Genomic DNA, 26541 nt, shown 5'->3' with positions numbered 1-26541 from the left:
TTAATAGTTTATTAATGCTTAATAATGCACTCAGTAATGTTAATAAAGGAACCATTAATGTAAAGTGTTACTCAGAAGTTTAATACATTTCTTAATAAGTCCTGCAACAAAAAAAAAGATATGTGTCTGCAAAATCTGCTTTCAATGAATCCTGGATTTTAAGGGATTTTAACACATAAATTTCATTTTCATAAAGTTTATTTGAATAGAAAAAGACATTAGATGATAGAATTTAACAGAAAAAAGGCTCCAAATCAGACTACAAATAAAGAATGTCTTCTGTCTCCATCTAGTGGCTTTCTCCAGCTCTCACAAACACACTGTGATGTTTCTCACGATGACTCATTCAAATGTAGTATTTTGCTTAGATATTTTTCTGCAACAACAAACCCCTGATTCGCTTACCTATCCTTCCAGGAGTGGATGCTAAACGATGCACGTAATTGTTTTACAAAGAACTGAAGACCCTCAACTAATAAATCAGCAGGAAATCTCACCTTCCACTCAAATCTCCACAAACGTTCTCGGCTGATCTGTCCACATCCCTTTGAGCTAACCCCTGCTTAGAAGAAATCATAATTTATATGAAAAGAAGTCAAGATATGCGTACATGGACAGGACAATATGTTCAATGTGTGGAAATAAACCTCTGAAACAAACCAAACTTTGGATTGTAAGGTGTTCCGAAAAGTCCATGTGCACGTTTCTGCCACCCTTCATGGTGCCGATGGGTGCAGCTGATCCAACAGGAAGTCTGATGAGAATCTTCCAGGAATCGTTGCCCCCAAACCTCATGAGCACATCAAACATAAAGCCACCCACTTATCACCACTTCCCCTGTCTGTTTGGCGGACTCTTTGGTATCAGATGAATCCTTATCGAGGCCATACAGTGCTTGTTCACATGTCATGTTATCACACTGGTCTCTTCCCCAGGGCTCCCACAGGAAGGGTCCAATCAGAGGGCATGGCATGCCATGTATCTCCACCTCCTCTTAGTGAAACTAGAAATGCAGTGTGATGAAGAAAGGCAACTAATGTGGGCAAAGTGGGCACAGTGGTGCCCCCAAAGGGTGGCCAGGGCGCCCTCTGGAAAAGGAAGACACCCCCCCCACACACACACACACACAAACACACACAATTGTAATAAATCCTGTTCATGTTCACTCAAACCATAAATTAATCTACTTTATGCAAGACATAAAAATAAACCAGAATTATTGAGTAAATAAACAAATCATGATAAAAATATGTTGCTACCAAATACCCTTTTCAAATGCTATAAAGATCAATGTGTGTCTGTTTTTAAAGAGACAATGTGTAGTTTTTACAATTAATTTCTGGAAGCATCCATCAAAATGTTGTTGAAAATAAATTAAATAAGTCCTAGTTGTTGAAAAACATTGGAGGTTCCTTAACATATAACCATAAAAAGCAGGTCTACAATACATGGGAGTGGGTCTAAGTCTCTGGGTGGCGCCATATTAGATGCCATGTTTCCTCATGGGAGCCCACGAGGACAAAATGGCCAAGAGTTGAAACCAACAGTTACAAAACTTTCTCCATTCTCAAATGTTGTTGTTTTGCCCTATTTATCTCTTCACTTGTTGCCAGTGATGAAAGGAAGTCGTTATTTTGCTGAAGTTTGCACTCCCCGGGGCTTTTTTACCCTAATGGGCATCCGTTGGTAAGGTTTTACTCCAACACATAAATACTGCTTGCTTGCAACAATTTAGGTATCTACTGCCCCCTATCGCCAGGAAAAACACACACTGTCACTTTAAGACAGCAACGGGTTAATTGAATAATTCAATATGCTAAAATAATAGATTTTGAAATTAAAATAACAAAACAAACTATCTTAGTTATACTAATTCTGTTTTCTTTTTCTGATTCCAGTGCCCATACACAGAGCAGCAAAACATTATTATCTACCTTGTCAGCAACTGAAATGTTTTTGTTTCCTAAATTTGAGCAAATCGTGTTGGATGCACTTTGCTTTTATTGACAAAGAACGAAGAAGCACTGCAAAGGCTAAACACTCCAGGAACTACCACAAGGACCAATATGTTGTGCCACCCTAAAATTTTCTATGTCCCCCCCATGAAACTTTTCTGTGGCCACCCCTGAGTGTGTGACATTCACTGTTAGAGCAGAACTAGAAGAAACTTATCATTCACATGGACCTGTTATTGATATTTATTGTTATTTCTCGGATTGCGTTTTATTTATCTCCAACAATTCACGAATTCTAACAAATTCTAACAAAAACAGCAGCCTTTGTTTGTGTTCGTCAGTAAGTCTCTTTTTTGCACAATAATCTATTGAAATCTTTGACAGTTGAGTCACACATGAATAAAACACTCGCCTGCAATCTTCTGGTGTCATGTTTGGAGTTGAGCTGCAGCCGGAAGCCAGGCTGAGTCAGTGCGCGTTTGGGATTAGGAGGAGGTGACCTGCGCATACGGGCGCGCATTTCATAATACCGTCTCTGCGCGCTGGGTCGACACCTCTGGAGCTCCTCTCACCGGGCTCGGATCAGATCTGCGGGAGATGGTTTTATTCATCCTCATGTGAACCGACTAGAGGGAGACATGTCCGCTCAGGGACTGCTGAGCAGCGTTTTCTCCTGCTCGCTGAGCCCCAAAAGTATCGCCAAGAGGAAACTGAGGCAGACCAGGAGCCTGGAGTCGACGCTGATGCGACACTATGGTACCGAAGCCGAGGAGACTTCGTGTAAGGTCGGTGACTCGTCCGACAGGTGGCTTTAGACATGTGAATAAAACAATAATATAATTAACGTTCATTTACATGATTCTGCATAACTTGTGCAGCTGAAAACCCCTTTGGAAAACTTTTTCATATCGTTGTGCTTGTAAGAACGGATAAGTTGTTCCACAATTCCGGAAGTGATTGAAATTTCTTTATGAATTACTAATCCAATCAGGCATTTCCTAACCTAATATATTAATTTAAATGCACATTTTGAATAATTGCATCATTGGTTGCAGAAATACCAGTGAAGGAGAATAAGAAGAAAACAAAAACAACAAGTGATCAATCATGGTTCCCTGTTCTTGCAACATTTCCATGTTTGTGACTAACACGTTTGTGCCATATACAGTTGGACATCCACAATTTGTTGCGTATTTCACCACAAAATGGGATTCAGTTCACCCCGTGGGATGGAAAACTTTCCCTTGGCTCAGATTCAGAAATCTGAATCTCGCATTTCAAGACCGAAATAAAAGCAGATTTCTGCAGGAATGCACTAAGCTGGGATGGATTTAAAGAAGTTGCACAGTCTGTGTATGGTTAAATATAAACAAAGTCTGTGGACTTTTGCATTGCAATCTGCATATCCCTTGAGGACTTCTTACATGATCTCTTATTAGTCTCAGATCTAACTAAATACAAACATTCTCAACTCAAAAGGAAAGCAAAATTACAACACAATGAGAAGCTTAAACCAGGGCGGAAAATCTCTTTAAGCGATCATATTACTAAACAAAACAGTCTGTAAGACTGCTTGAACTGGTCGTCATAGTAACAGTGTTTGTTTATCAAATTGGAAATGTATCACAGACCTGTATTAGACTTATAATGAACTCCAGATATAACGACTTTGATCATACAGCCAACGTTCTTCTATTTTAGAACAGCTGAATGATGCAGAATTTCCCTGGAGTTATTGATGGTAATTTATGACTTTTAGGAGGAAGTTGCATGGGTCACCACACGCCTGCTTATTGTCAAGAATAGCAAAGCTGGAAAACGCTGCCTCTTTGGCTGAAAACAAAGGGAGTTGTTATAAATCATCAATTACCAGTAGATGCTGTAATCTTAAAACTGCAGTTGGAGTTGAACTTATGAGGTCGTCTGAAATCCTTCCTCGAGGCTCACATGACCGTGCTGTCAGCTTACAGTCACAAAGTACGTGCCTTTGTATGTAAACCTTACTCCAGTAATCAAAGTCACATTTTTGTGGGCGTGCGCTCAGACACTGGGGGACTAAAGAATCCAAAAAAAAAACAAAAAAAAAACAAGAGCCGTAAAAGCACAAAAGTGTGTTTTTTACATAAAACTTCTGCACATTTACTCCCATGATAATCTCAGCACGTCCACTTAATGGTAGCCCATGCGGCAGGGTGCTCAAACTCTAATGATTTGATATTTCATTATAACTTTACTATTAATTCATATTTTATGTGTTTATAACGTTGAATTACCTCAGTTTGGTGAAATGTGGATACATTCTGTCTGGATTGGCAGGCTCAAATTGTGTAGTTGTCATCTTAAAACAGCTCCAGTCTCAACAAATTCATAGCAGTTCATGCAAGTTTTATTTTATTACCCTTTACATCACTGTCAGTTTTGCATTACGCTGTTATTCTGGCAGAACTGTTACAATATTTGTGCCAAAACTGTTGCTGAGATTTGCACTTTTAGTTTTATGTAAGTAACGGATGAAGACATTGTTGCAATGTAGAGGTTTATGAATCACTACCAGGAACATTTATGGCTTTTAAATGTTCATATTTTTTTAATGGGCCTACACTCGTTATTTTAATAAATTTGCGGTGGTCTTTAGTATGAATGAATGTCTTGTGAGTTCCAAGTGTAAAGTTTCCGAGTTCAGGAAGAAGATGTTAGCTGGGAGACTGTGGGGTAAAAAAATGACAGGATTTGAAGTTTTAATCATTATAATTCCTGATTTTCAAATATCTCACCTCTGATTGGCTAACAGCAATGCCACTCTTCCACTGTCTCTGCTCTTCATGCAATGTTGATGTTTTATCTTCACAAAAAACACAAACCTGAAGGAGTTCTGCCATGTAGGGGAGTTGCTAACCATTAGCTTCTACTAGCCGAGGAGCACTGCTTTTTCCTGGACGCTACATTGATGCAGCTTTTCGTGACCACGAGCCAAAGTGATGCAAATTTACAGTGTGACGTAGATCAAAGTTTTTCTGACCCGATCGATCCCCTGTCTTCTTTCTGTGGCTAATGTAGGAAATAGGGGTAGAAGACAATTTTCACGTGCATTATATGTCCGAGCAGGTTTCCTCTACAGCAGGGTTGCCCAATCCTGGTTATAGAGGTCCAGCACGTTTTAGTGGTTTCTCTGCTCCAACACGCTTGATTCAGTGGTTGAATCATGTGTGCAGTAGCTCATCAAGCTCAGAAGCCTTTTAATCACCTGCTGATTGAAATCAGGTGTGTTGAAACAGGGTTAAAACTAAAATGGGCTGGATACCGGCCCTCCAGGATCAGAATTGTGTACCTCTGCTTTACCTCTGCTGTGCAGTGGCGCAGTGGTTAGAGCTGTTGCCTTGCAGCGAGAAGATCCTGGGTTCGCTTCCCGGCCTGGGATCTTTCTGCATGGAGTTTGCATGTTCTCCCTGTGCATGCGTGGGTTCTCTCCGGGTACTCCGGCTTCCTCCCACAGTCCAAAAACATGACTGTTAGGTGAATTGGTCTGTCTACATTGTCCTTAGGTTGTGTGTGTGTGCGTGTGTGTGTGTGTGTGTGTGTGCGTGCGTGCGTGTGCATTATTGTTTGTCCTGTGTGTCTCTGTGTTGCCCTGCAATGGACTGGCTATCTGTCCAGGGTGTACCCTGACTGATTGTCCATTGACCGCTGGAGATAGACCCCCACCCCCCACCCCCTCCACCCCCAACCCCCCCCCCCCTCCCCCACCACCCCCATCCCCCCCCCAACCCCCCACCCCCGCGACCCCACATGGACAGGCGGGTTCAGAAAATAGATGGATGAATGCTTTACCTCTGCTTGGCATTTTTGATACTCCTCCTGTTGCATTGTTAACTTTACTGAGTTTGTGGCATGACAGACCTCATCCGGCTTAGACAACAGTGACAGAGAGACAACAGTGACAGACAACAAAAAAAGTTATTTTCATTCATGTGATTAAAAATTTTCCATACACTGCAGGTTGAAAACTGAAGTGTGAAAACTGAAGTGAAAACTGCAGCACTAGCGATGTCCTCATTCTGAGTGGGCTGCAGCTTGAGTTGAGATGGAAAACAGAGACATCTGGTTTACATGAAGACAGCCGCGACTCGTGCTTCTCACAGTGCAGCAGAATGACCTGATCCTTGCCTACAGCCCCTCAGGCGCATACTTCTTCCCACCAGAGACCGTGCCTTTGCATGGCGCAGGGGCTAAACGTGCAGGCTTTCACAACAACAGCGCAAAAGCATCAAGTGTTTATTTATATTATAACTCAATTAAAGCCATCCACTCTGTGAGAAAACAGTGTGCTTCAGATGGTTACGACTTATCAAGGTGTCAGATGAACTAAAATCAGCTTGTTTGTCTTGAATTTTTCACAGATCTCCGTTCATCCTCTTACCAACAACTCTGGAACGCTCAGTACTTAAAGCTTTATGAAAACTTATCCCAGAATCTCAGGAAGATCAGAAGTATTTAAATCTGTATTTTAAGTGGTTTTAACAAGAATAACATCTCCATGTATTTCTGTCTCAGTTACCTTGCAGATCTGACCTTGCGGTGCTCTACATGCTCTTTATTACTGCGGCAATTCTTCCCCAAGTCAGCTGCTGTTTAATGTGACACAAATAAGTTTCTCTAATCCTAAAATATGCTCACAACTCCCTTTCAACATCACATATTGTTTCCTTGTCCCCGTTGCTTATCTACTCTCTGGTTATGACTTTAGAACATCCCTTTAGGCAAAGCGTTCAGGATGCTTTCCTTTTCATTTCCACATTCTGTTTCAGTTTTGTTCTCATAAAACTTTAAATAAGATGGTTATTATGAAAGCATTAAGGGAACATTTTATATAATGCTCTAAACAACTGGGGGGAAAAAAGGTTTTCTACTCACGTTCTCATTGAAGTTGTAGAGACATTTATGAACTGTAGGTGGAGCCATTCATCCTACTTTATAGTCGGAAAACTGAATACATTTCTTTTAGAATAAAGATTAGTGTTAATAAGGTTTTTTTATATGAAACATATGTTAAAGACACACACACACACACACACACACACACACACACACACACACGCACGCACGCACGCACGCACGCACACACACACACACACACACACACACACACACACACCTGTTAACTTTCATGTTTTGGAGCAGAAAAAGAGCATAAAACCTAAATATTTAAAGCTCAGTTTGCTCCACTGGTTTACTGTGATGCTCACCTGTTCCAGCCAGATACCTGCATCATGGGGTTGATCTGAGCTGAGTAGGAGACTCCTGTTGTTTTGTTCATCTTCATCATAATAATGACAACATTAGATGACAACAGGTGCTCACATAGGTTTGTGCTGATGAACATGTCTGAGCAGCTTGACCACATTGTTGTGTGTCGGGGAGGAAAAATAAAAACTACAGCAGCCACAGAGTCATGCTGGTTTGAGCGTGTCGCTGCTCGCTGGAGTTATAGCTCTGTCTGGAAGTTAGTTGGAAAACTTTCTCTTTCAGTCGAGAACACATTACTGAGCGGTTAAAATCTCTGTTTCTGGGCTTCAACGTTGGAAAATAGCTGAGTAAACTCGGCGCTGAGTGGGAGGAGTGTTTAGTTTCTCCGAGACCGAGGAGCTGCAGACACCGGCAGCAGACGCTGGAAAAAACACAAAGGAGAGGGCACTTTGGCTCCGCGCTAACGCCACAATGCATCATGGGATGTTGTATCAGCCAGCGGGTCAATTTTAATATATTTTTGATATTTATTTCGGGGGCCTTGTGTCTTGACACATGTGCTCTATTTGATCTAGCACTTTCTAGAGTCCTGGCACCCCCTAAAGCAATTTCATTCACCCTTTCACACACACACTTTCACACACACACATTCACACACACACACACACACACACACGCACGCACGCACGCACGCACGCACACACACACACACACACTCACGCACGCACGCACACACACACACACACACACACACACACCTGTTAACTTTCATGTTTTGGAGCAGAAAAAGAGCATAAAACCTAAATATTTAAAGCTCAGTTTGCTCCACTGGTTTACTGTGATGCTCACCTGTTCCAGCCAGATACCTGCATCATGGGGTTGATCTGAGCTGAGGAGGAGACTCCTGTTGTTTTGTTCATCTTCATCATAATAATGACAACATTAGATGACAACAGGTGCTCACATAGGTTTGTGCTGGTGAACATGTCTGAGCAGCTTGACCATATTTTTGTGTGTCGGGGAGGAAAAATAAAAACTACAGCAGCCACAGAGTCATGCTGGTTTGAGCGTGTCGCTGCTCGCTGGAGTTATATCAGCTCTGTCTGGAAGTTAGTTGGAAAACTTTCTCTTTCAGTCAAGAACACATTACTGAGCGGTTAAAATCTCCATTTTTGGGCTTCAACGTCGGCAAATAGCTGAGTAAACTCAGCGCTGAGTGAGAGAAGTGTTTAGTTTGTCCGAGACCGAGGAGCTGCAGACACCGGCAGCAGACACTGGAAAAAACACAAAGGCGAGGGCACTTTGGCTCCGCGCTAACACCACAATGCATCATGGGATGTTGTATCAGCCAGCGGGTCAATTTTAATATATTTTTGATATTTATTTCGGGGGCCTTGTGTCTTGACACATGTGCTCTATTTGATCTAGCACTTTCTAGAGTCCTGGCACCCCCCAAAGCAATTTCATTCACCCTTTCACACACACACATTCACACTCTGGTGGTGATGAGCTACATTGTAGCCACAGCAGCCCTGGGGCGCACTGACAGAGGCGAGTCTGCCGTACATCACCAGCAGGTAAGGTAGGTTAAGTGTCTTGCCCAAGGACGCAACGGCAGCGACAGACTGAGCGGGGCTCGAACCTGCAACCTTCCGATTACAGGGCGAGCAATTAGCTCCTGTGCTACTGTCACCTTTTAATGTTGGAATCAAATTAAAGAATCATTATTTAGTGCAGGAAGGAACATTATCATTGCTCCATCTTCCCAGCAGCTGTTACTCTATGACCACTGCTGCTCCCAACAAAACCAGTAAGCAGTCCTTTGCATTCCTGCTTATTTGCAGTTTCTGTTGTTAATCTATTTGGCTAAATATCTACCTACATTTTATTACTCTGTATTTAACGTGATAAGTACAATTAAATGTTTTGTTTTTTTAGAGAATATGTGTTTTTGTCCTTTCATTATTCATTTTTTTAGTCTTTATATAGTTTTCGCTCCTGTATTGAAATTTACTTGATTCTGTGAATCAGTGTTGCTGCTGACATCAAAATGTCCTCGCTGATGGACAACCGGGGATATTCTATTCTATTCTATTCTATTCTATTCTATTCTATTCTATTCTAAAACAGCTGTATACCACAGACACTCCAGGGTCTGAGCTCATTCTGTCAACCCCACCTATAAGTAAATTATTCAGTATTCATGCTGCTCATTGGGATTGGGACTCCATGTTGGCCTCTTTCCAACTCAAGCATGGCTCCATCTGCCGGCGGTGTTTAAAATAGCAGTTTACTGAGATGGAGACCGTCTGGTGCATCGGATCATTTCGACAGGAAAGTCTGGGACTAAAGTGCTTTAGGGGTCATTCCTCTTCTGTGGAAAGCAGACTTTATATGTAATCTGTGATGGAGGATCCTGTTACCCAAGAAAGGAGCGTCATTTATCTTGTGAGTAAACTGCCACTTTCCTTCTGAGAGGTTTTAAATTATTTTTCAGATGAATAATAACATGAAAAAGATGAACAGTTAGAATCTTAAATGAGTTAAAAATGTAAACTTTTGGGAATTAAATGAGTTAAAAATGTAAACTTTTGGGAAAATATATTTTAGTTTTGGCCCGTTTTAATGGAAATCACAAGTTTTGGTTTGTAGAAAAGTTTCTGTGCTTGTTTCAGCAAGCATTCAGCTAAAATCACAGAAAAAGGCTAATTTAAAAGCAAAAAAGAAAGTAATATTAACAAAACAAAATTTTTTAAATATTTAAACTAATTTAGGATTAACCTTTGATCTTTGACCAAATAATGTCCAGAAAGTTGTAACTTTTTACTGAAAAAGTCTCACTGAATGGTGTCAAAAAGTCTCACTCCAGGATCATTCGGGGGATCTCACTCAAGCGTGCTTGATCAGTGTAATCAGAGCTTTAGATCCAGGACTTAATGTACAAACTACCTTGCACATTTCCTCTCATTGTACTCTAGGAAGTGCTGCTGTGTTTGAGCCAGGCTTTGAATTAAAATTAGTGCATGAGCAAATGCACCTGATGCACAGAAAAGGAAAAAAAGGAATTTTAGCTGCATAGTTTTGGTTTATTTGGAAGTTTTTTCAGGAATTAATAGAAGATTTGATTTATTTTAGGTGAAATATAAAGAAACAAAGCAAGGTAGAGGAGTTTTATGTGAAAATATTATCCTGCGAGATATGTGGATGTAACTTCATCTCTCAATGACAGCAAATGCTCCGTAATAACTAGGAACAGCTGTCGGGATCGGATTTCCTTCTACTGTGACAAATTCCAACGATTATAGGCCGTTATTTGAAAGAGCCCTTTGCAAATATCCACCGCCTGTTAATAATTGCAGAAATATTGGACGAGAACTGCACCCTGATGGCATGTTTGGGCCTGACTCACTAAAACCTGCTATTATGTCATAGCCAAAGGGGGATTGCATCAACGTTCATCACAATGCTTAGAAAATAAAAGGCTGTTATTTAAAGACGTATTATTGACGTAGAGAAAGTGTAACAACTGATGTCATCTGATCTTTACATCAAGATGTAAGGAAAGAAACACGATCACACCAGAGGGACGTTTTAACACGAGTAACATAGTCATTTACTGCATTTCTCACAAAGTCACATGAACAGTCACGTTTAACAAAGCTGACAAACTGCTACTCTCTCTGGAGTTTAGATCGTCTTCCTGGTGTCGTGCTGAGATGTGTGCTCTGCTCCATCTGCTGAACTCATAATAGTTTCTGTCACTGTTTACTGCAAAAGAAAGCAGATGTGCAAAAAAACTTCGTAAAGTGTGGATTATTACCATTAGCACAGTTCAAGCAGCTGTTCAGAGTTAAAAATGCTTCAGATGAGACTCATTGTATGTTTTTGAATGGTAATCTTGTAAATGATTCCCTGCTGATAAAACATTTAGTGTATTTAAATATTTGTTAGGAAACAAGGGAATGGCACCATAGACATTAATACATAGACCCACCATTGGGCGATGAAGAGCGTAACAGTGTCGCAGCTATATTGGGTGGGTATCCTCACTCTCCAAGCCCAGCTGGAGTCAATGCAGAATGAGAAACTATGCCTGTTTATTTGTGCAGCCTAGGGTTGTAACAATCGGTGCACTATTGAAAACAGATCATGTGGGATTACTATTGAGTTAGGTGAGGGGCTCATCCGCTGAAATGAAATATTTGTTAAAATGAGAATGCTTGATTTTGAAAGTCACTAGACTATATTTGAGACATTCTTGCTTATACTTGGCTCCCTTAAGACAACCCTAGAACAGCTCATTCGAATAAAACTTTGCAGCAAACATAACTGGAACTGTCATCTCGTTGTACCGGGACGCTGGTTCAATGGCAATAAAGCTTCTTGATAACACCATTGATGGATAAAACTTCCCTAAGGTAATCCTGGATTGATAAAATTACCCAACAACCATTCTTTGTTACATTTGAGCATTTTATTTTGAAGAATCACATAATTTGACAGTTCCAAATGCTTCCCTTTATCATTTAATCCCAAACTGACATGATGATGATGTTGAAACAAAACTCTTGTCAGCCACACTAGTTGCTACATGACTCCTTGACGTCTGCAGATCTTTCTTCATGACTCTGTTTGGAGTTGTTGTGATGAATCAGAAGGAATTTGCGGACACCTCCCTGACTGTGTGCTGTGTTTATCTGTATTTATATTACACTTGTCATACTGTATGTGTATAACTCAATTATATCTGCTACTGTAGCTCAGTCCTAATTCTCATCTAATGGAAGTGAGCCAATTTGATGTAAGCCTTATCCTGAATAATGACTTTCTAAGCCTCTTTGGAACACGGCTCATATGATTGGCTCAATAGTTGTGGATCAAAGCGCTGTAATCTCCAACACGGAGATGCTCAAAAGTAGAGAATTTAAAATCTGATTATATGCTTCGTACTAAATCTTCAGAATGGCCATAAAGGACTTTGAGGTTTAGTTTAATAAAAGATTAGCTGAGAATTGTTTCCCTGTGTAGTAAAATTATACATAATAATGCAGAAAGTATGGAGGATTAGAATTAGAATGAGTCCGTTTGCTTTCAGAAGCTGTAAAAATGTGCATTCTTAGTGACCAGAAGGCTTTTTGCCTAGTGGGTTAATCTGCACAATCAGCTTTTATAGTTGGTGTTTGCAGTTAGAGAGCTGGTCCAATTTAGCTTGTAAATTACTTTTAAAATTTCGACTCCGTTCATCTCGATTACCAAATCTAAAATAATAAAACAAAGAAAATGCAGCTTTAAAGGGGACATGTAATGCAAAACTCACTTTTTGCATCATTTTGTGCTACCATGTACCCACTGTGCAAAGGCCTAGTTTGGACGTCCTACAGACGTGGTCTGGACCGACAGACTCAATGTAGACATGATCTGCACATCCATACAACATTGACTGTTTGCAGGGTAGGTCTCCTCTGCCTCTATAAGCACACCAAAACTCTATTCATCTGTTTACTGTCAGTTTTTGGCTTTAGGAATTATGTGCCCAAAACAAGCTGTTTCAAAAAGTCCCCGTTTGTGACATCACAAATGGGGAAATTAGCAAAGAACCACTTCTCGGTGCAAAAGAAAAGGAGGAGCTGGAGGAGCAGCAGCTCTATTCTGAGGCCCTCCCGGATATCGGATTTTCTCATCTTATAGCAGCCGCGCAGAGTGGAGACGGGTGGGTGTGGCCAGCTCCAGCTTGTTTCCTTAAAGCTGCGATGGCAAATTTGAAAAACAAATAACCTCTTTTTATTTTATTTCCTCTTAACTACATTCTAACTTAGTATAGCTGTAAATATATTGTGGAGAAAAATGGAGTGTTCATGTTTGCGATCATCAAAACCTAGCTTGTTTGCAGATTTGCTAAAACAGCTTTAAAGTGATAAAGCGCTGAAACGACACATTCTGGAACGTACTGAAACTATCAAGAATAAAACTGCAGCAATCACTATGTGAGAGAGATTTATGGAAAGAACGCCATTAATAAGTTTGGAATTGACCGTGGTACTATTATAACTGAAGAAAATAGTCATAGTATATCTCCTTTAAATTTACAAGGCTAATCAAACTCAACTGGTGAGTATAGAAGTGGTATTTGCGAGTATGTTGACACCTCAGGCCTTTTAAATTAGTACAGGAATGTAATTTGACACCACTTTAGTATCTAATGTGTGTTTGTGTATGTGTTTCCTCAGGGTGACTTCACCTGGAACAGCACCTTAGGCCACAATGTTTGCCTAAAGCCCGTCCCCCTGCAAAGTCTCTCTGAATTGGAACGGGTTCGTCTCCAGGAAGTTGCCTTCAGGCGGTTGGTTCGCTGTCATGACTTGGGTTGCCACATCACCATCCCTAAATGTACTTATCCACCTAGGACACACAGCAGTGGATGCAAATGCTTTTTATAAACCATTACATCTCCATCACTTTTTATAGATTTATATGGCTATTTCAATCACAAATAGCAGCAGCAGTTAGCATTAGCACTTCCTTTTCAGCATGGAAAAGTTCTTGAAAATATCTCACAGTATTTTTGCCAAGTAAAAAACAACATCCACAAGATCTGCTATGATATTATTTAGGTCTGAGTTGTTTTAAAGCAGCAACAATAAACCATGTTCTTGACCATGCTCAGACTAGCGGTTAGCTCATCAATCTGGTCAGATTTCTCAAAAATCAATCCAGCTTGTCTTGATTTAATGGATTCCTCCTGAATGTTATATGTTGGAATACACAGAATTTAATTAATATACTATAATTAATAGACCCACTCTACCTGTGGGTGTGCAGTAGTGATCTATACGAAAAGTGAAAATTGGTTAATTTAAAGGGTTCAAATGAAGGCAACTGGACTTCTTTGGGTTCTTCAAAATGTTTCTTCTTATCTGATTTGGCAATTTTGACTGTGATATGGGAGAGTCTGTTGTTTTTTAACAAGCTGAAACTACCTTTGAAAACCTCTTCTCCACCTCCAATGAGTCATTGATGTCGTTAAGACCTATTGTGTTACAATGGTGACTTTGATTGAAAAAAAGTTGTATTTTTTTGTGAAGAATCGGCTCTGAGGTTGTTCTTTCATAAGAATTCTTTATTGTCATCATGCACACGCATGACAACAAAATAAAAATAACATATTGACCTTGTGCTCATTGCACATGGATGATTCTGATGCATGTTTTAGTTGGTCTTTTCTCAGGGCTCCTGGGACATTTTAAGCTCCAACAAATTTGATCAAAGATCAGTTTTAGATTGCTGAATAACTGCCTTCTAGGTCTTCTTTAAATCTCAACAGGATTTATTTTTTATGTTGAATTAATATTTCATCTTTGTGAAGCCTTTCTTCATGTAGAAATTAGGGGAAAAAGCTTAAATAATAAATAATGGAGCAACCTTGAATAGGTGCTAAATCTATTTCTGTATTCATCTTTTCAGGTGGCCTCAAGCACAAGAAGTCTCTTAGAAGGAAGTTGGATTCATTATCTAAAGAGAAGAACAAAGATAAAGGTAGTTTTACTCCTGATATGATACACTAGAGTAGTGCCATTCTCATTTGTTGTTTTAAAATATTTTAATTGAAGTTTGGCATGCACACAGTGAGTTTTCTTAGACAGTTCCTGCTTTTTTAGCCCCTGTCCTTTTAGCTGAAGCCGTTTTTGCTCTCAGCTGTTTATATCCCACTGATCCGAATCTTACAGTAACAGAGGAAGCTGCGGTCTTCGGCCGCCTCGCTGCCCCGCCCGCTGCAACAATGCGGCAGGAAAGTGATGTTCTCAGTCAGAAAGAGGCAGTTGAGGGACGCAACTGAAAACAATCTTAAGTGCTAACTCTGTTGGTGCGGCCTGTCCTCCAGCATTCCCAGGCCCTTTTTTCTGCTCGCTCCTTTTGTTTACAAAGACACTTAGGAAGGAATGTGCTTTGAGTAAATGAAGTCCCATCTTGCTATTCTTATCTAAATATGAACCCTTTGATGCATGAATTATGAAATCTTCAACCATGATTTTTTTCATTCATCTTTAGGTGTGAATGAAACAAATTTCAACAAATATTTTTTATAAAATGTAATCATTTACATATAATTTATTAAATGTCCAGCTCGGTGGACGGCGTGCGTTCTGAACATGAAATATGTTGGCTTGACTCACTGAAGTCCAAATGGAGGGGCTCAAATGCAATAAAGTCTTCAACAGCTGTGCTTAATAGCAAAAACAAATAAATAACAGTTTTGAGTACCTGTCCACTATAGTGACCATTATGCATCAAAGGGTTAAAACTGACCACTTAATTTTCAGTAATCCAAGATGGAAGCTAAATGTGACTTGAAAACAGTTTAGAATGTATCAGGTACACAAGAGGATTAGACACACACACACACACACACACACACACACACACACACACACACACACACACACACACACACACACACACACACAATAAAAACAATCATAGTAATTTTGACTTTATGCTGAGAATTCTGACATTAGTCTCAGAATTTAGATATTTTTTTCCTCAATTTTTTAAAATCTGAATTCAGATGAAATCTCAGGATTCTGACATTAATTTCTAAATGATCCATTTTTTCCCTCTGAATTCAGACTTTTTTCCTCAGAATATTTCCTCAGAATTCTGACATTAATCTCAAAATTCCCACTTTAGCCTTAAAAATCTGACTGTAACCCCAGAAATCTTAAATCTAAAATATTTTTATCTTCAATTTCTTTCCTCCAAGTTCTGACATTAATGTGAATTCTGGACAAAATTCAGACTTTCAGAATTCTGACTTTTCTGAATTCCGATAAAAATCTTTTTTTTTTCAGTGGCCCTAATCACCTTCCGTACTATAGTGCCTTGTGGCCAACTCTATTATTTATCCCTGTTTTCTCTCTTTGTTCCTTTCTCACACAGAGACTATGCCACAGGTGTTTGGCATTCCACTATTGCATGTCATCGCCAACGATCGCATACACAAGCTGCGGCACGATCACCTGCGGGAGGAGCAGACTAACCCCACGGAACTGATGCTATCCTTCCTTCACCTGTCCTCTAGCCTTAAGAGGACTAACAAGGAGCTCTCTAGCAGCAACTCATCCCTGAGCTCCAACTCTGAGAGCCATAATGAATCGCCTCTGCCCAGCACACCAGACACAGCCCCACGCACTCACAGGAGGGTGAGCGTTTCCTGACCTTTTCAGATATTCACTCAGTACAGACGAATAAACATGGCACATAAATTCACTCCGAGCCAACTGCTTTTAAATGGTTGTCACCAATCTGATGGACAGGGTGGAGTGTCCGTGGACTGCATCACTGACCTCGATGACAACCAGTCTCGACTCCTTGAGGCCCTGCAGCTGTCTATGCCGGATGAAGCGGCCGGGAACAGGAAGAAACCCCGCGACAAAAAGCTCAGCCTGAACCCGATTTACAGGCAGGTGCCGAGGATAGTGGATCTCTGCTGCCAGCATCTGGAAAAGAATGGTACACAGCTGAAACTATGAACGCAATCCACAAAAATGCACCTGCATGCCTGTCCATGAGCTCATCAGTCAAGCATTTGGTTTGGTTGTTTGAGGTAAAGTGACAATATTTGCACAATTGACTGTGTGTTGTCATCGTTCAGGATTGCAGACTCTTGGAATTTTTCGCGTTGGAAGTTCCAAGAAGAGAGTACGACAGGTGAGCCTCGACGCTTGGATAACTCACTTGAGCTATTTAAAAAATGTGGCACTGATTGGGAATGTTTCGTGCAGCTTCGGGAGGAGTTTGATCAGGGTTGGGATGTGCCCGTAGACCAGGAGCAATGTGTCCATGACATCGCCGCCTTGTTAAAAAAATTCCTCCGAGACATGCCTGACCCGCTGCTGACGAGAGAGCTGTACACAGCCTTCATCCACACCATGCGTGAGGCTCACACACACACACACTGGAAAGCACAAATTATGTTTGTATAACCATTTAAAAATGACTAATCGATGCATTTCTTTTATTTTTCCGGTAGTTTTGGACAATTCATCTCAGCAGAGTGCCATCCAGCTCCTGGTATTGCTGCTCCCTCCCTGTAACAGCGACACGCTGCAGCGCCTCCTCTGTTTGTTGTCCACCGTGTCCAAACACGCTGAAGACAGCACGGACAGCGAGGGACTGCAGGCAATACACTTTAACAACTATTCAAACACCAGTGACACACGTGATCTTATATTTAAATAATTTTTTGTTGATTATTTTCATAGTAGTATTAAAAGCTTTTTTAACCAGAAAGACCTAAACCCTATGAAAGCACGTGCAGCCTTGAGAGATTATTGTTCCACCTCATAAACAGATTTACTGCGATGAATCCCAGCAGCCATCAGAGGGCAGCAGGACAGATGTGTTGTTACATCTGCAGCCTCTTATTTGCAGAAAGCACCGCGCCAAAATGCAGCATCATTATACCTGATGATCAATTAGGATAATCAGAATTAAATGATTGATGAACTGCTGCACCACAAGCACACACAACCTCCGTGCCTCTAAAAATCACTCTGCTCTCTCCTAATTTGTTTTGCCCTGCATAATAAAGCCCAGAACCTATTAGACGTATTGTACCACTCTGCAGGCATTTACACATTTGGCTAGCGTACGACCTAGATATTATTTTGTTTTAATTACTTCCAAAGCAAGGGACTAAATAAACTGAATGAAGTTTAATTTTAATTGCTTTTTCTGTATAAACCTGAGTGTTTGCTTGTTTTAAGCCGCAATCTGCTTTTATAGATCCAAGGAAACAAGATGACATCACGCAACTTAGCCACCATCTTTGGACCCAATCTGCTGCACAAGCAGAAGAACTCAGAGAAAGAGTTTGCTGTCCAGAGCTTTGCCCGTGCAGAACAGAGTTCAGCCATCATCAGTGTGGTCCAAAAGATGATTGATACCTACGACACGCTGTTTATGGTGAGATAAAATCTCTACAAACTTTAAAATAGCTTGAAATGAGTTCAAACCAAACTAAGATGTACAGAGATTTCTTTGTTTTGTTTTATGAGGAGTTTGCACCTTTGCTGCCATGTGGGTCTCTGCTGCCTCCAAAGACCCCTTGAGTTTTATTGTTTACATCAGGGTAAAACCACACATGCTCACAACGCTGGAGGCCAAAATGACCCTCTGCAGCCACTGTCCAGAGGTGTAGGCTATCTCCGCGATTTAAGCAAATGAATAAAAACTACTACTAATAATAGATATTACTATTTAAAATCATCCAACACATCTTTGTGCAGATGATCAACAAGTTACATCGCAAAGCTAACGTTGGTTAGCACAAAGCTTCCGGATTCGTCTGAAATAGCTAACAAGCTGCATGGCTTTTAACCATTGTCGTCAGTGTATTTTATCTTGAAAACCTGTAATATTTTACATTACTGTCCTTCTTTCATTTACATGCGTCATAGTTTTGTTTAGCCGCTGTTTAGCTCAATTTATGTACAACTGACTGATAAAAACAACAGGGGAGGGCCGTCTTCATGCCCTCCGGCCAGAAGCTGGGGGGCGGAGCTTGGGCGTGTGACATCACATGTCAGAAAGCTGTATAAATGCGCCAAACAGTGTTTGGTTTTAGGAATTATCTGCCTAAAACAAACAGGTTCAAACATTTAATTGAATTAATTAGAATAAAACCACCTCTCACATGTAAGGAAGTACTGAATATCAGAGCTTCTCAGCTTATAGCAGCCAATCAGGGGATAGGGTGTGACCAGCTCAAACATTTTTCCTTAAAGTAACAGAGTGCTGAATCGGCTCATTATGGAAGGCACTGAAAATGTCAAGAAGAAAACTCCTGAAATTGATTATGTGAGATGGATTCATGCAAACAACTTTTATAAGTCCTAAAATGTCCCCTTCAAGCATAAAAGAGTGAGAACAGTCACTGGAAGGGTCACTCAGTTTTTCCAGCTTCTCTTTGTTTTGTGGATAAGATCTATTCTGTTTTTTCCTGCTATTTGTCAGAAGACAATTATCTTCTAAGGAGAGACGTCACAGAGCTGGTTTCTTACACTATAACCACATTTTTACATGATGCCCCAGAGGTCATGGCCAAATATTGCAAAAGAAAAATTCTTTGAGCAAAACTCAACAGTTAGAGGAACCTTTGTAAACATTTATAATCCTGTTTGTGGAATTTATAATAATTTAATGTAAATAAATAAGGATTTGGTGTTTGCTGGTGTAGTTATCTGTTAGGAAATAACCCTTTTTCCTCTCTAGGTTCCTGCAGACCTGCAGAATGAGGTGCTGATGACTTTGCTAGAAACTGATCCTGATGTTGTAGATTATCTGCTCAGGAGGAAGGACTCTCAGTATTCGTGAGCTCCCATTTCTTAATTCCCTCTCTGCCATCAAACTATGCTTCCAAATTATCAAAATGAAGCAGGGAGTTGCTTTTAAATTTCTCCTTTTCTTTGGTTCTGCAGGGATTCGAGCCTTCTTAGACCTGACGGCTCATTCTCCCTGAGATCTCTGTCCAATGACTCCCTCAAAGCATCCAGCGGGGAGGTGTCTCCTTATGACAATAACTCGCCCGTGCTGTCGGACCGCCTGCTCTGCAAGAACCCAGGAGACAGCAGTCCAGTCTCAGACAGAGCTCCTATACTTTCCAGTTCGTACAAAGTCTGTGGCAATTCAAAAGACGGCTCGGGCAGCACTTCTCCAACACTTTCGACTGACAAAAGTAAACCATATTTATGTTTAACAATATGTAATGTAAAGTCATATTTAACAGAGCGCTTTGGCCCATTCGCATAAATCAAAGATCTTTTAACACACGATACTTAAAGGTGTGTAAACGTTTTCACGTTACAGTAGAACTATTTAGAAAGTTATTTATTTATTTATTTATTTATTTATTTATTTATTTATTTATTTATTTATTATTAAAAAATACACACAAAGCTGCGAAGTAACCCTGGATTCTTTTTAACTTTTCACATTAGCAAAACTTTTCTTGTAAAATATGATTCTAATATGAGGAAAATTACATTTAAGATTCATTAAAGGTGTAATATGTTAAAAAAAGTTAGTACAAAATAATCACCAGACATCCTAATGTCTCAATCATTTTGTAACAAAGATTACATAGAAAAAGATTTCCTTATAAGCCAGATGGGGGGTTGTTGGTTCTTCTTCTTTTAAAAAGGCTAAAGAGGGACAAAGGCATTGTTTACAATCTGTCCTGCCTTCAAATTTCCTGGTTCCACGCCAGTCATATGTGAGCCCATGAGGTGGCAAAAAAGGCAAAAGATATAAACAAAAGGAAGTTTTCATTTTACTATAATTTTGGGTAAAGAAGGCTAGAGGCTAACGTTGAGCTAACAATTCAATTCAATTCAACTCAAGTTTATTTATATAGCGCCAAATCACGATAAGAGTCGTCTCAAGGCACTTCACATAATAAACATTCCAATTCACAGTTCATTAAGCCAATCAGAAATAATGTTTCCTATATAAGGAACCCAGCAAATTGCATCAAGTCACTGACTATACAGCAATCCTCATACTAAGCAGGCATGCAACGACAGTGGAGAGGAAAACTCCCTTTTAACAGAAAGAAACCTCCAGAGAATCCTGGCTCAGTATAAGCAGCCATCCACCACGACTCACTGGGGATCGAGAAGACAGAGCAGACACACACACACAATGCTAATGGTAAATAAAAACAGTCAGCGCTAGAAATCTAAAAATAATAATTCCAATAACCAACAGCTCAATATTACAACAAAATGTTTTTATCAGATTATTGTGAATGACTCGTTTTCGTTTTCCACTGATCTGTAACTGGCAACAGTTGCTCAGAGCGAACTTGTTTGTTTTGGAAAATGAACTGCAGTACCCAAATCTGAACACAAGATGCCATTCTTACTTCATGCCCCTTTAAATAGCATACAGTTGTACAGATGTGTTTATGTATTTATGGGATATTCTATAAAAACTGGTTACATTGATCCTTAGTGGTTCACAAACTTTTCAACTTCAGACCCACAAAACAGCAAAGTCAAAACATGTGACTCAGGACATCTCTGATTTAACAAAGAAGCTTAAAAAGCTTAAAAGTTTACAGAAAACCGCTTCATTTCATATTCACTTACATCCATTTATGACAATTTAGTTACATATTTGTACAATTAAGTTTGAAATAAAGCTTCAGTTCATGAGTGCAAAGTTCTTGGAGACCCAGAGTGGGGTTCTGACCCCGACTTTGGGAAGCACTGTCCTAGACAACTCCAACATTTCTTTTGAAAGGTGTATTTGTGTTTTGACCTTCTGTCAGGGTTTCATGGAGAAAATATTGTTGCAAAATAAAAAAAAATGCATAGCCAGTAAACATGGGCATATATTTGCTGTAGCTAATCCTATTATACAAAATGGGAGAAAATGTCAGCGACGGTATTTGTTTATCCAACAGCTGGATCGATGCCAAGTCCAAAGAGAAGCAGAAGAAAGCTTCTAAGGAGGGTCACGACTCCAGTTCAGTCATAGTTTTCCACATATTCTATAATCCTCTTAATTCTCCTGTTTTCTCTCAGAAGCCTCGACTGATTGTTTCTGGGACACCTGGCACGAGCTGTTTGGGAAGGATTTTCTTGGCCATCACTTTACTGGTAACAGAACCTTCTTGTTTTTCTAAGTTTGCCCCAGATGCCTTTGGGTTAAAAGATAAATGTGAAGTACTCATGAACGGTTCCTCACAGGCTCCCTTGGAGACGCATCAGAATGTGACTCGTTCGGATCATCGGAGGGGCTGAGCAGTCACCAAGGCAACAACAAACTGCCCGTCAGATCGACACAAACACCATTGGGTGTTCTGGACTGCAGGCCACACCCCCTGCTGACTCGCAGCAGCAGCGGTCCTCATGACCAGAGAGAGCAGAGGCAGCAGGAATCCTCGCATCAGTCACCGAGCGTCCAATCAGGAGCTATTAACTTGGACACCTTTGCACAAAGGACAGAATGCCCTCCATGCCCATTATTCATGGACAGGACAGACAGTTTGTCTTTGCCTCTGTGTTCTGGACCTTTAAGAGAGACTTCTCACTCCAAACTCCCATTTTTCAATCATCAGAGAGCTCCTGAAAGCCTCCAGCTGCCCCAGCAGAGCCCTGCCCTCCAGACTGTAGATACAGCACATGCCTCGAGGCCTGTGAAGGAAAAAGCCTCTGATAAACCCGACACACACACCGAAAGGTGGTGTGTGTGGCAGGTGCTGTCGAGCGAAACCCCAGAAGCTCTTCCAGAAAGTTTGGTGTGATTCAAACAACTTCATCTAGTTTTTTTTATTTATATGACACAAAACAGAACTTTCTTTAGTATGTTTTTACCTTCCAAGAATGTATTTTATTTAACTGATGACATTTTTTTACGATGCTTTATAAAAGTTATTTAACAGAGAATTTTTATTTCCAGCCATCAGAAACATATATTTTGACATGACTGTTGGAATTACGCTTGAATATTTTTTTTAATTCTCATATGAAAAATAAAAAAATCTTGTAAAATAGTATTTTTAAATTTATTTTATCGTTAGATGTATTGTTGCTGCAGAACATGTTTTTGATGTTTTTGTTTCAGATCATTACGACCAGTCACACACTCACTCACAGGGCTGATTTAGAGTCACCAGTTAGTCAAACAAGCTTGTTTTTGGCCTGATAAAACCCAACAACAACAATACGTGTAATTATTTATGATTCATTCACATTAGTGCTTCCTAAAAATGTAAATGCCTCAATTATAATACAGTTTTTCAGGAGACTAACACTTTACAACCATTTCACCATTATCAGCATAATTTTCTTTTTTTTCTTCTTTTTTGTGTGTAAAAATATGTAAATTTTATGCACAGTACAAAAAAGAGATGGTAACTCCTTCTTTTAAGTGTAAACATGAATTAAAAAAACCACTAGAGGGCAGTAAAGGACCAAGAAATGCTTCTTTCTGTGAATCACGCCTTTGTTTGTTGTTCAAACTGTAATTGGTGAGAAAAATGAACCTGAACCAAAAGATTTGTTTTACTTTTACTATTTATTATTATTATTTCAACTATTTGGATCTTTTTTCAAGACACTGATCACATTCAAACAAGATTTAGCAGATATGCAAATGAAGACAAGATGATTAATCATTATCTAGAATTGAAAGAGCACCAGCTAGTTTATAGATCTATGTAGTGATGCTAACTTAAGGATGCATTTGGCATGTTTATGTGTCCTAACGTTTATCTTTACTTATAATGTAAACATTTGGCTATAAACTGAGAAACGTGTGTTAAACTCTCGACAGCTGTGTGACTGATCACCAGAGTTCCCGTCTGATGGGACCAAAGAAGCTGTGCAGGATGTTTGGATGTGTTTTTACACAGAATCAACCTCACAGATGTTTGCCTTCTTTTTTTATTTTTATTTTTTTATTCTGTCACACAATTGCAGCCTTAGCTTGTTCTAAACACCAAGTGAAGAGCTTATTTTCTAGTGATCCATTTCCTGTAGGCTAAAATGTTTAATTTCAGGTCATATCTTTTCATCTTTGCAGACAGATGTAAATTGATCCAGTGGCAGAGTGCTGCTGCTGTTCCCAGCAGGACTCCCATCCGTTCTCAGTCTGCTCCTCGGCATCAGGAGCAGCTGCAGGGAGGACGGAGGAAGGTCACATCCAAAAATAAGACTTAACGTTCAGAGACAAAGGAGCCCTGGACCGACACTTTCAAGGACAAGATTTATGCACAAATCTCTACACATGGAAAAAAAAAAACAAGGCACAGTGGAGCTCATTAAGCTGTTAGTCATGCACAATCACTTTCAAATCTAATGCTGCAAAGCCCAGAGTCTTCTTGCTGTCATTTTAGGCATCAACTCTGAACTGTTTAACATGCTGCAGCATTCTGCCTGCTGTTCAAATACTCTCAATCCTTGAATTCATTCTGACTTCAAGGGTTTTCTCCCTGATTTGTTAAGTAGATCAGAAGCATCTCAACCCTGAAAATTACAGAAATCAGTGTTTGAGTGAGATAAACTAACTGGTTTTGGTAAATATAAACAAATCTTTGTTTAGGTGTTGAAATGAAGATTCAGCAGGCGCTCACAAGTAATATTTGCTTACATTTTAGAGTTTAATTATTCAATAACTGGAAGTCTACAGGATTTTTATTGTCAAAACTGGACACAAATGTTCTATTCCTGTTCTTGTGTTTTCTTAATGATTATAATTTTTGTTGTTCTTTTGTGTTTTATTCAGCAGTTCCCAGTTTGGTCCGAATCCTCCTACTTCTTTTGTTTACTTATGTTTAAAACATACTTATATCAGCATAGTGATTAAAGACTAGTAATGAAGCTTGTTATGAAAATATGAATACAAATTTGTTATTTTAGTTTTTTTATAATAAGAGAAAGGATGAAATTCCTTTATCTTATTATTGAATTGCCATTTATTTTATTATTTGGATGTTAAATTTTTTTGTATGGGGGCATGTTTTATGCTTGTTTTATTTCTGCTAACAACATTGTGTTTTAAAGGTGCAATATGTAAGAATTACATCCTGTGGACAAATGTGGGTACTGCAGCCCATTTTTCAAAACAAGAAGTGACCCTTTCACTGCCGTTCCATGAGTTTCATGCTGTTACCAGTTACAGAGCAGCACCAGCAGATTGTAGATGACGAGTCTTACAAGCTTATAAGTTGATAAATGAATTTGGACTGTACTATCAAGTTGTTGATAATAGGAAAAAAATAGCTTTACATACTTTTAGAGACAACTATTTTATGCTAATTCACCATTAACATTGTTAGCTCAACTTTAGCCTCTGTCCTCATAGGCATAGATAACTGGCTGCTGGGGTTTCCAGCCCTCATAAACAGGAAGGGTGAAGCTAATTACCAGCTCCACAGAAAAAAGGGACAGAGACAGTTTACACGGAGCTCCAAAACTCTCCACATGGTTTTTAATGAAGGCAACTGAACTTCTTGGAGGCTTGTGAGGCTTGCTGATTGGCTGATTGGCTGCACCTGGCGGTAAGGCGTTTCCTGTTTCCTGTTTTCAGTGTTGCACTACATGTAGCTGTTTGGTGTTTGGGGCTCGCCAAAACTGATTTAATTTCTCTGTACTAGGATATCTCTGAGTTATTGTAGCACATAAGCATGCTAAAACACACATTTTCTGTTGTCCCACCTAGCTTTTAGGGAACCATTTGAGTTCGCATGCAGTTTATTTGGTGTTGAACAGTTTGCTCGTCCAGTTAGCTGAGCCTCAGCACGGCTATGGCTACTTCTGTCTCTGCTTCTCCATCTCCTATCTCTTGCTCTCTGTGTCAGATGTTTACTCCTCTGCCTCCTTTAGTGATAATGGTACCTGTAATAAATGTAGCATTTTTGTAGCTTTGGAGGCGAGGGTGTCGGAATTGGAGTCCTGGCTCCGCACTGTTGAAAAACCCGTAAACAGCCGTAGCTACTTAGCTAGCGCAGGGCTAACTAGCTCAGAACCACCCCGTAGCGATCCTCCAGCAGAACCCGAGCAGCCGGGACCTCAGGCCGGCTGGGTGAAGGTATGCAGGAGAACCCAGCCCGTGGACCACCACCAACCCGTCCATGTTTCTAATATATTTTCCCCGCTCAGTGACGCACCCACTGACAAGCCGACTCTGATCATTGGCAGCTCCATAGTCAGAAATGTGGCATTAGAGGCTCCAGCAACTATAGTTAAATGTTTACCTGGGGCCAGAGCGGACAACATTAAATCTTATCTGAAACTGCTGGCTAAGGATAAGCGTAAATACAGTAAGACTGTTATTCACGCTGGCGGTAACGACACCCGGTTACGCCAATCGGAGGTCACTAAAATTAATGTTGCTTCGGTGTGTAAGTTTGCCAAAACAATGTCGGACTCCATAATTTTCTCTGGCCCCCTGCCTGATTGGACCAGTGATGACATGTTTAGCCGCATGTTTAGTCGGTTGCTGTCTTTCAACCGCTGGTTCGTCACCCTGAAGAAGCCGGCAGCCGTCGGTGAAACGTAGCGTCAAAGACAGGTAACAAAACCGTTTCTGTGTTTTAAAAAAGAACGACAACATGGAATTAGAAATAACGCACAGCAAGAACACACCTAAAAAAACAGTTTTAATATATTTTTGATATTTATCTCGCGGGCCACATAAAAATGCTCCGCGGGCCGCATCTGGCCCGCGGGCCTTGTGTCTGACACATGTGGCATAGAGTGTGAGGAAATAACGATCTTTCCACATAATCCAGTCCTCTCGGACCATTTTCTGATAACCTTTGAGTTTTTTATAACTG

The 26541-nt window shown here is 40.1% G+C and overlaps 1 protein-coding gene across 3 annotated transcripts; it reads left to right on the top strand.

The window, feature by feature from the left end:
- Positions 1 to 2450: 2450 nt before the first annotated feature.
- On the top strand, positions 2451 to 22686 carry LOC107389950 (rho GTPase-activating protein 6). 3 transcript variants are annotated; one of them, XM_015966379.3, is made up of 13 exons: positions 2451 to 2740; positions 13427 to 13586; positions 14661 to 14732; positions 16134 to 16396; positions 16511 to 16706; positions 16849 to 16904; positions 16979 to 17129; positions 17227 to 17375; positions 17982 to 18161; positions 19470 to 19567; positions 19676 to 19932; positions 21785 to 21859; positions 21950 to 22686. In XM_015966379.3, the coding sequence occupies exons 1-13, from the start codon at positions 2594 to 2596 to the stop codon at positions 22504 to 22506; spliced, it is 2361 nt and encodes a 786-aa protein (XP_015821865.1). In that variant the 5' UTR covers positions 2451 to 2593; the 3' UTR covers positions 22507 to 22686. The 3 variants fall into 3 exon arrangements, with proteins under 3 accessions (XP_015821865.1, XP_070400095.1, XP_054602849.1); XM_070543994.1 differs by having other exon boundaries at positions 2578 to 2735; XM_054746874.2 differs by lacking the exon at positions 2451 to 2740 and adding an exon at positions 9497 to 9647.
- Positions 22687 to 26541: the final 3855 nt, after the last annotated feature.

This window comes from Nothobranchius furzeri, chromosome 14, assembly GCF_043380555.1.
Source record: "Nothobranchius furzeri strain GRZ-AD chromosome 14, NfurGRZ-RIMD1, whole genome shotgun sequence".
In the NCBI taxonomy this organism is placed as follows: Eukaryota; Metazoa; Chordata; class Actinopteri; order Cyprinodontiformes; family Nothobranchiidae; genus Nothobranchius; species Nothobranchius furzeri.
Note: the sequence above shows the minus strand (reverse complement) of the source record. Positions and strands in the feature narration are given on the sequence as shown.

Bases quoted from the DNA above. Each gene is read 5' to 3' on its own strand.
- LOC107389950 (XM_015966379.3), top strand. From the start codon at position 2,594: ATGTCCGCTCAGGGACTGCTGAGCAGCGTTTTCTCCTGCTCGCTGAGC. The intron at 2,741-13,426 runs GTCGGTGACTCG...GTGTTTCCTCAG, and splicing joins CCGAGGAGACTTCGTGTAAG to GGTGACTTCACCTGGAACAG. The intron at 16,397-16,510 runs GTGAGCGTTTCC...TCTGATGGACAG, and splicing joins CCCCACGCACTCACAGGAGG to GGTGGAGTGTCCGTGGACTG.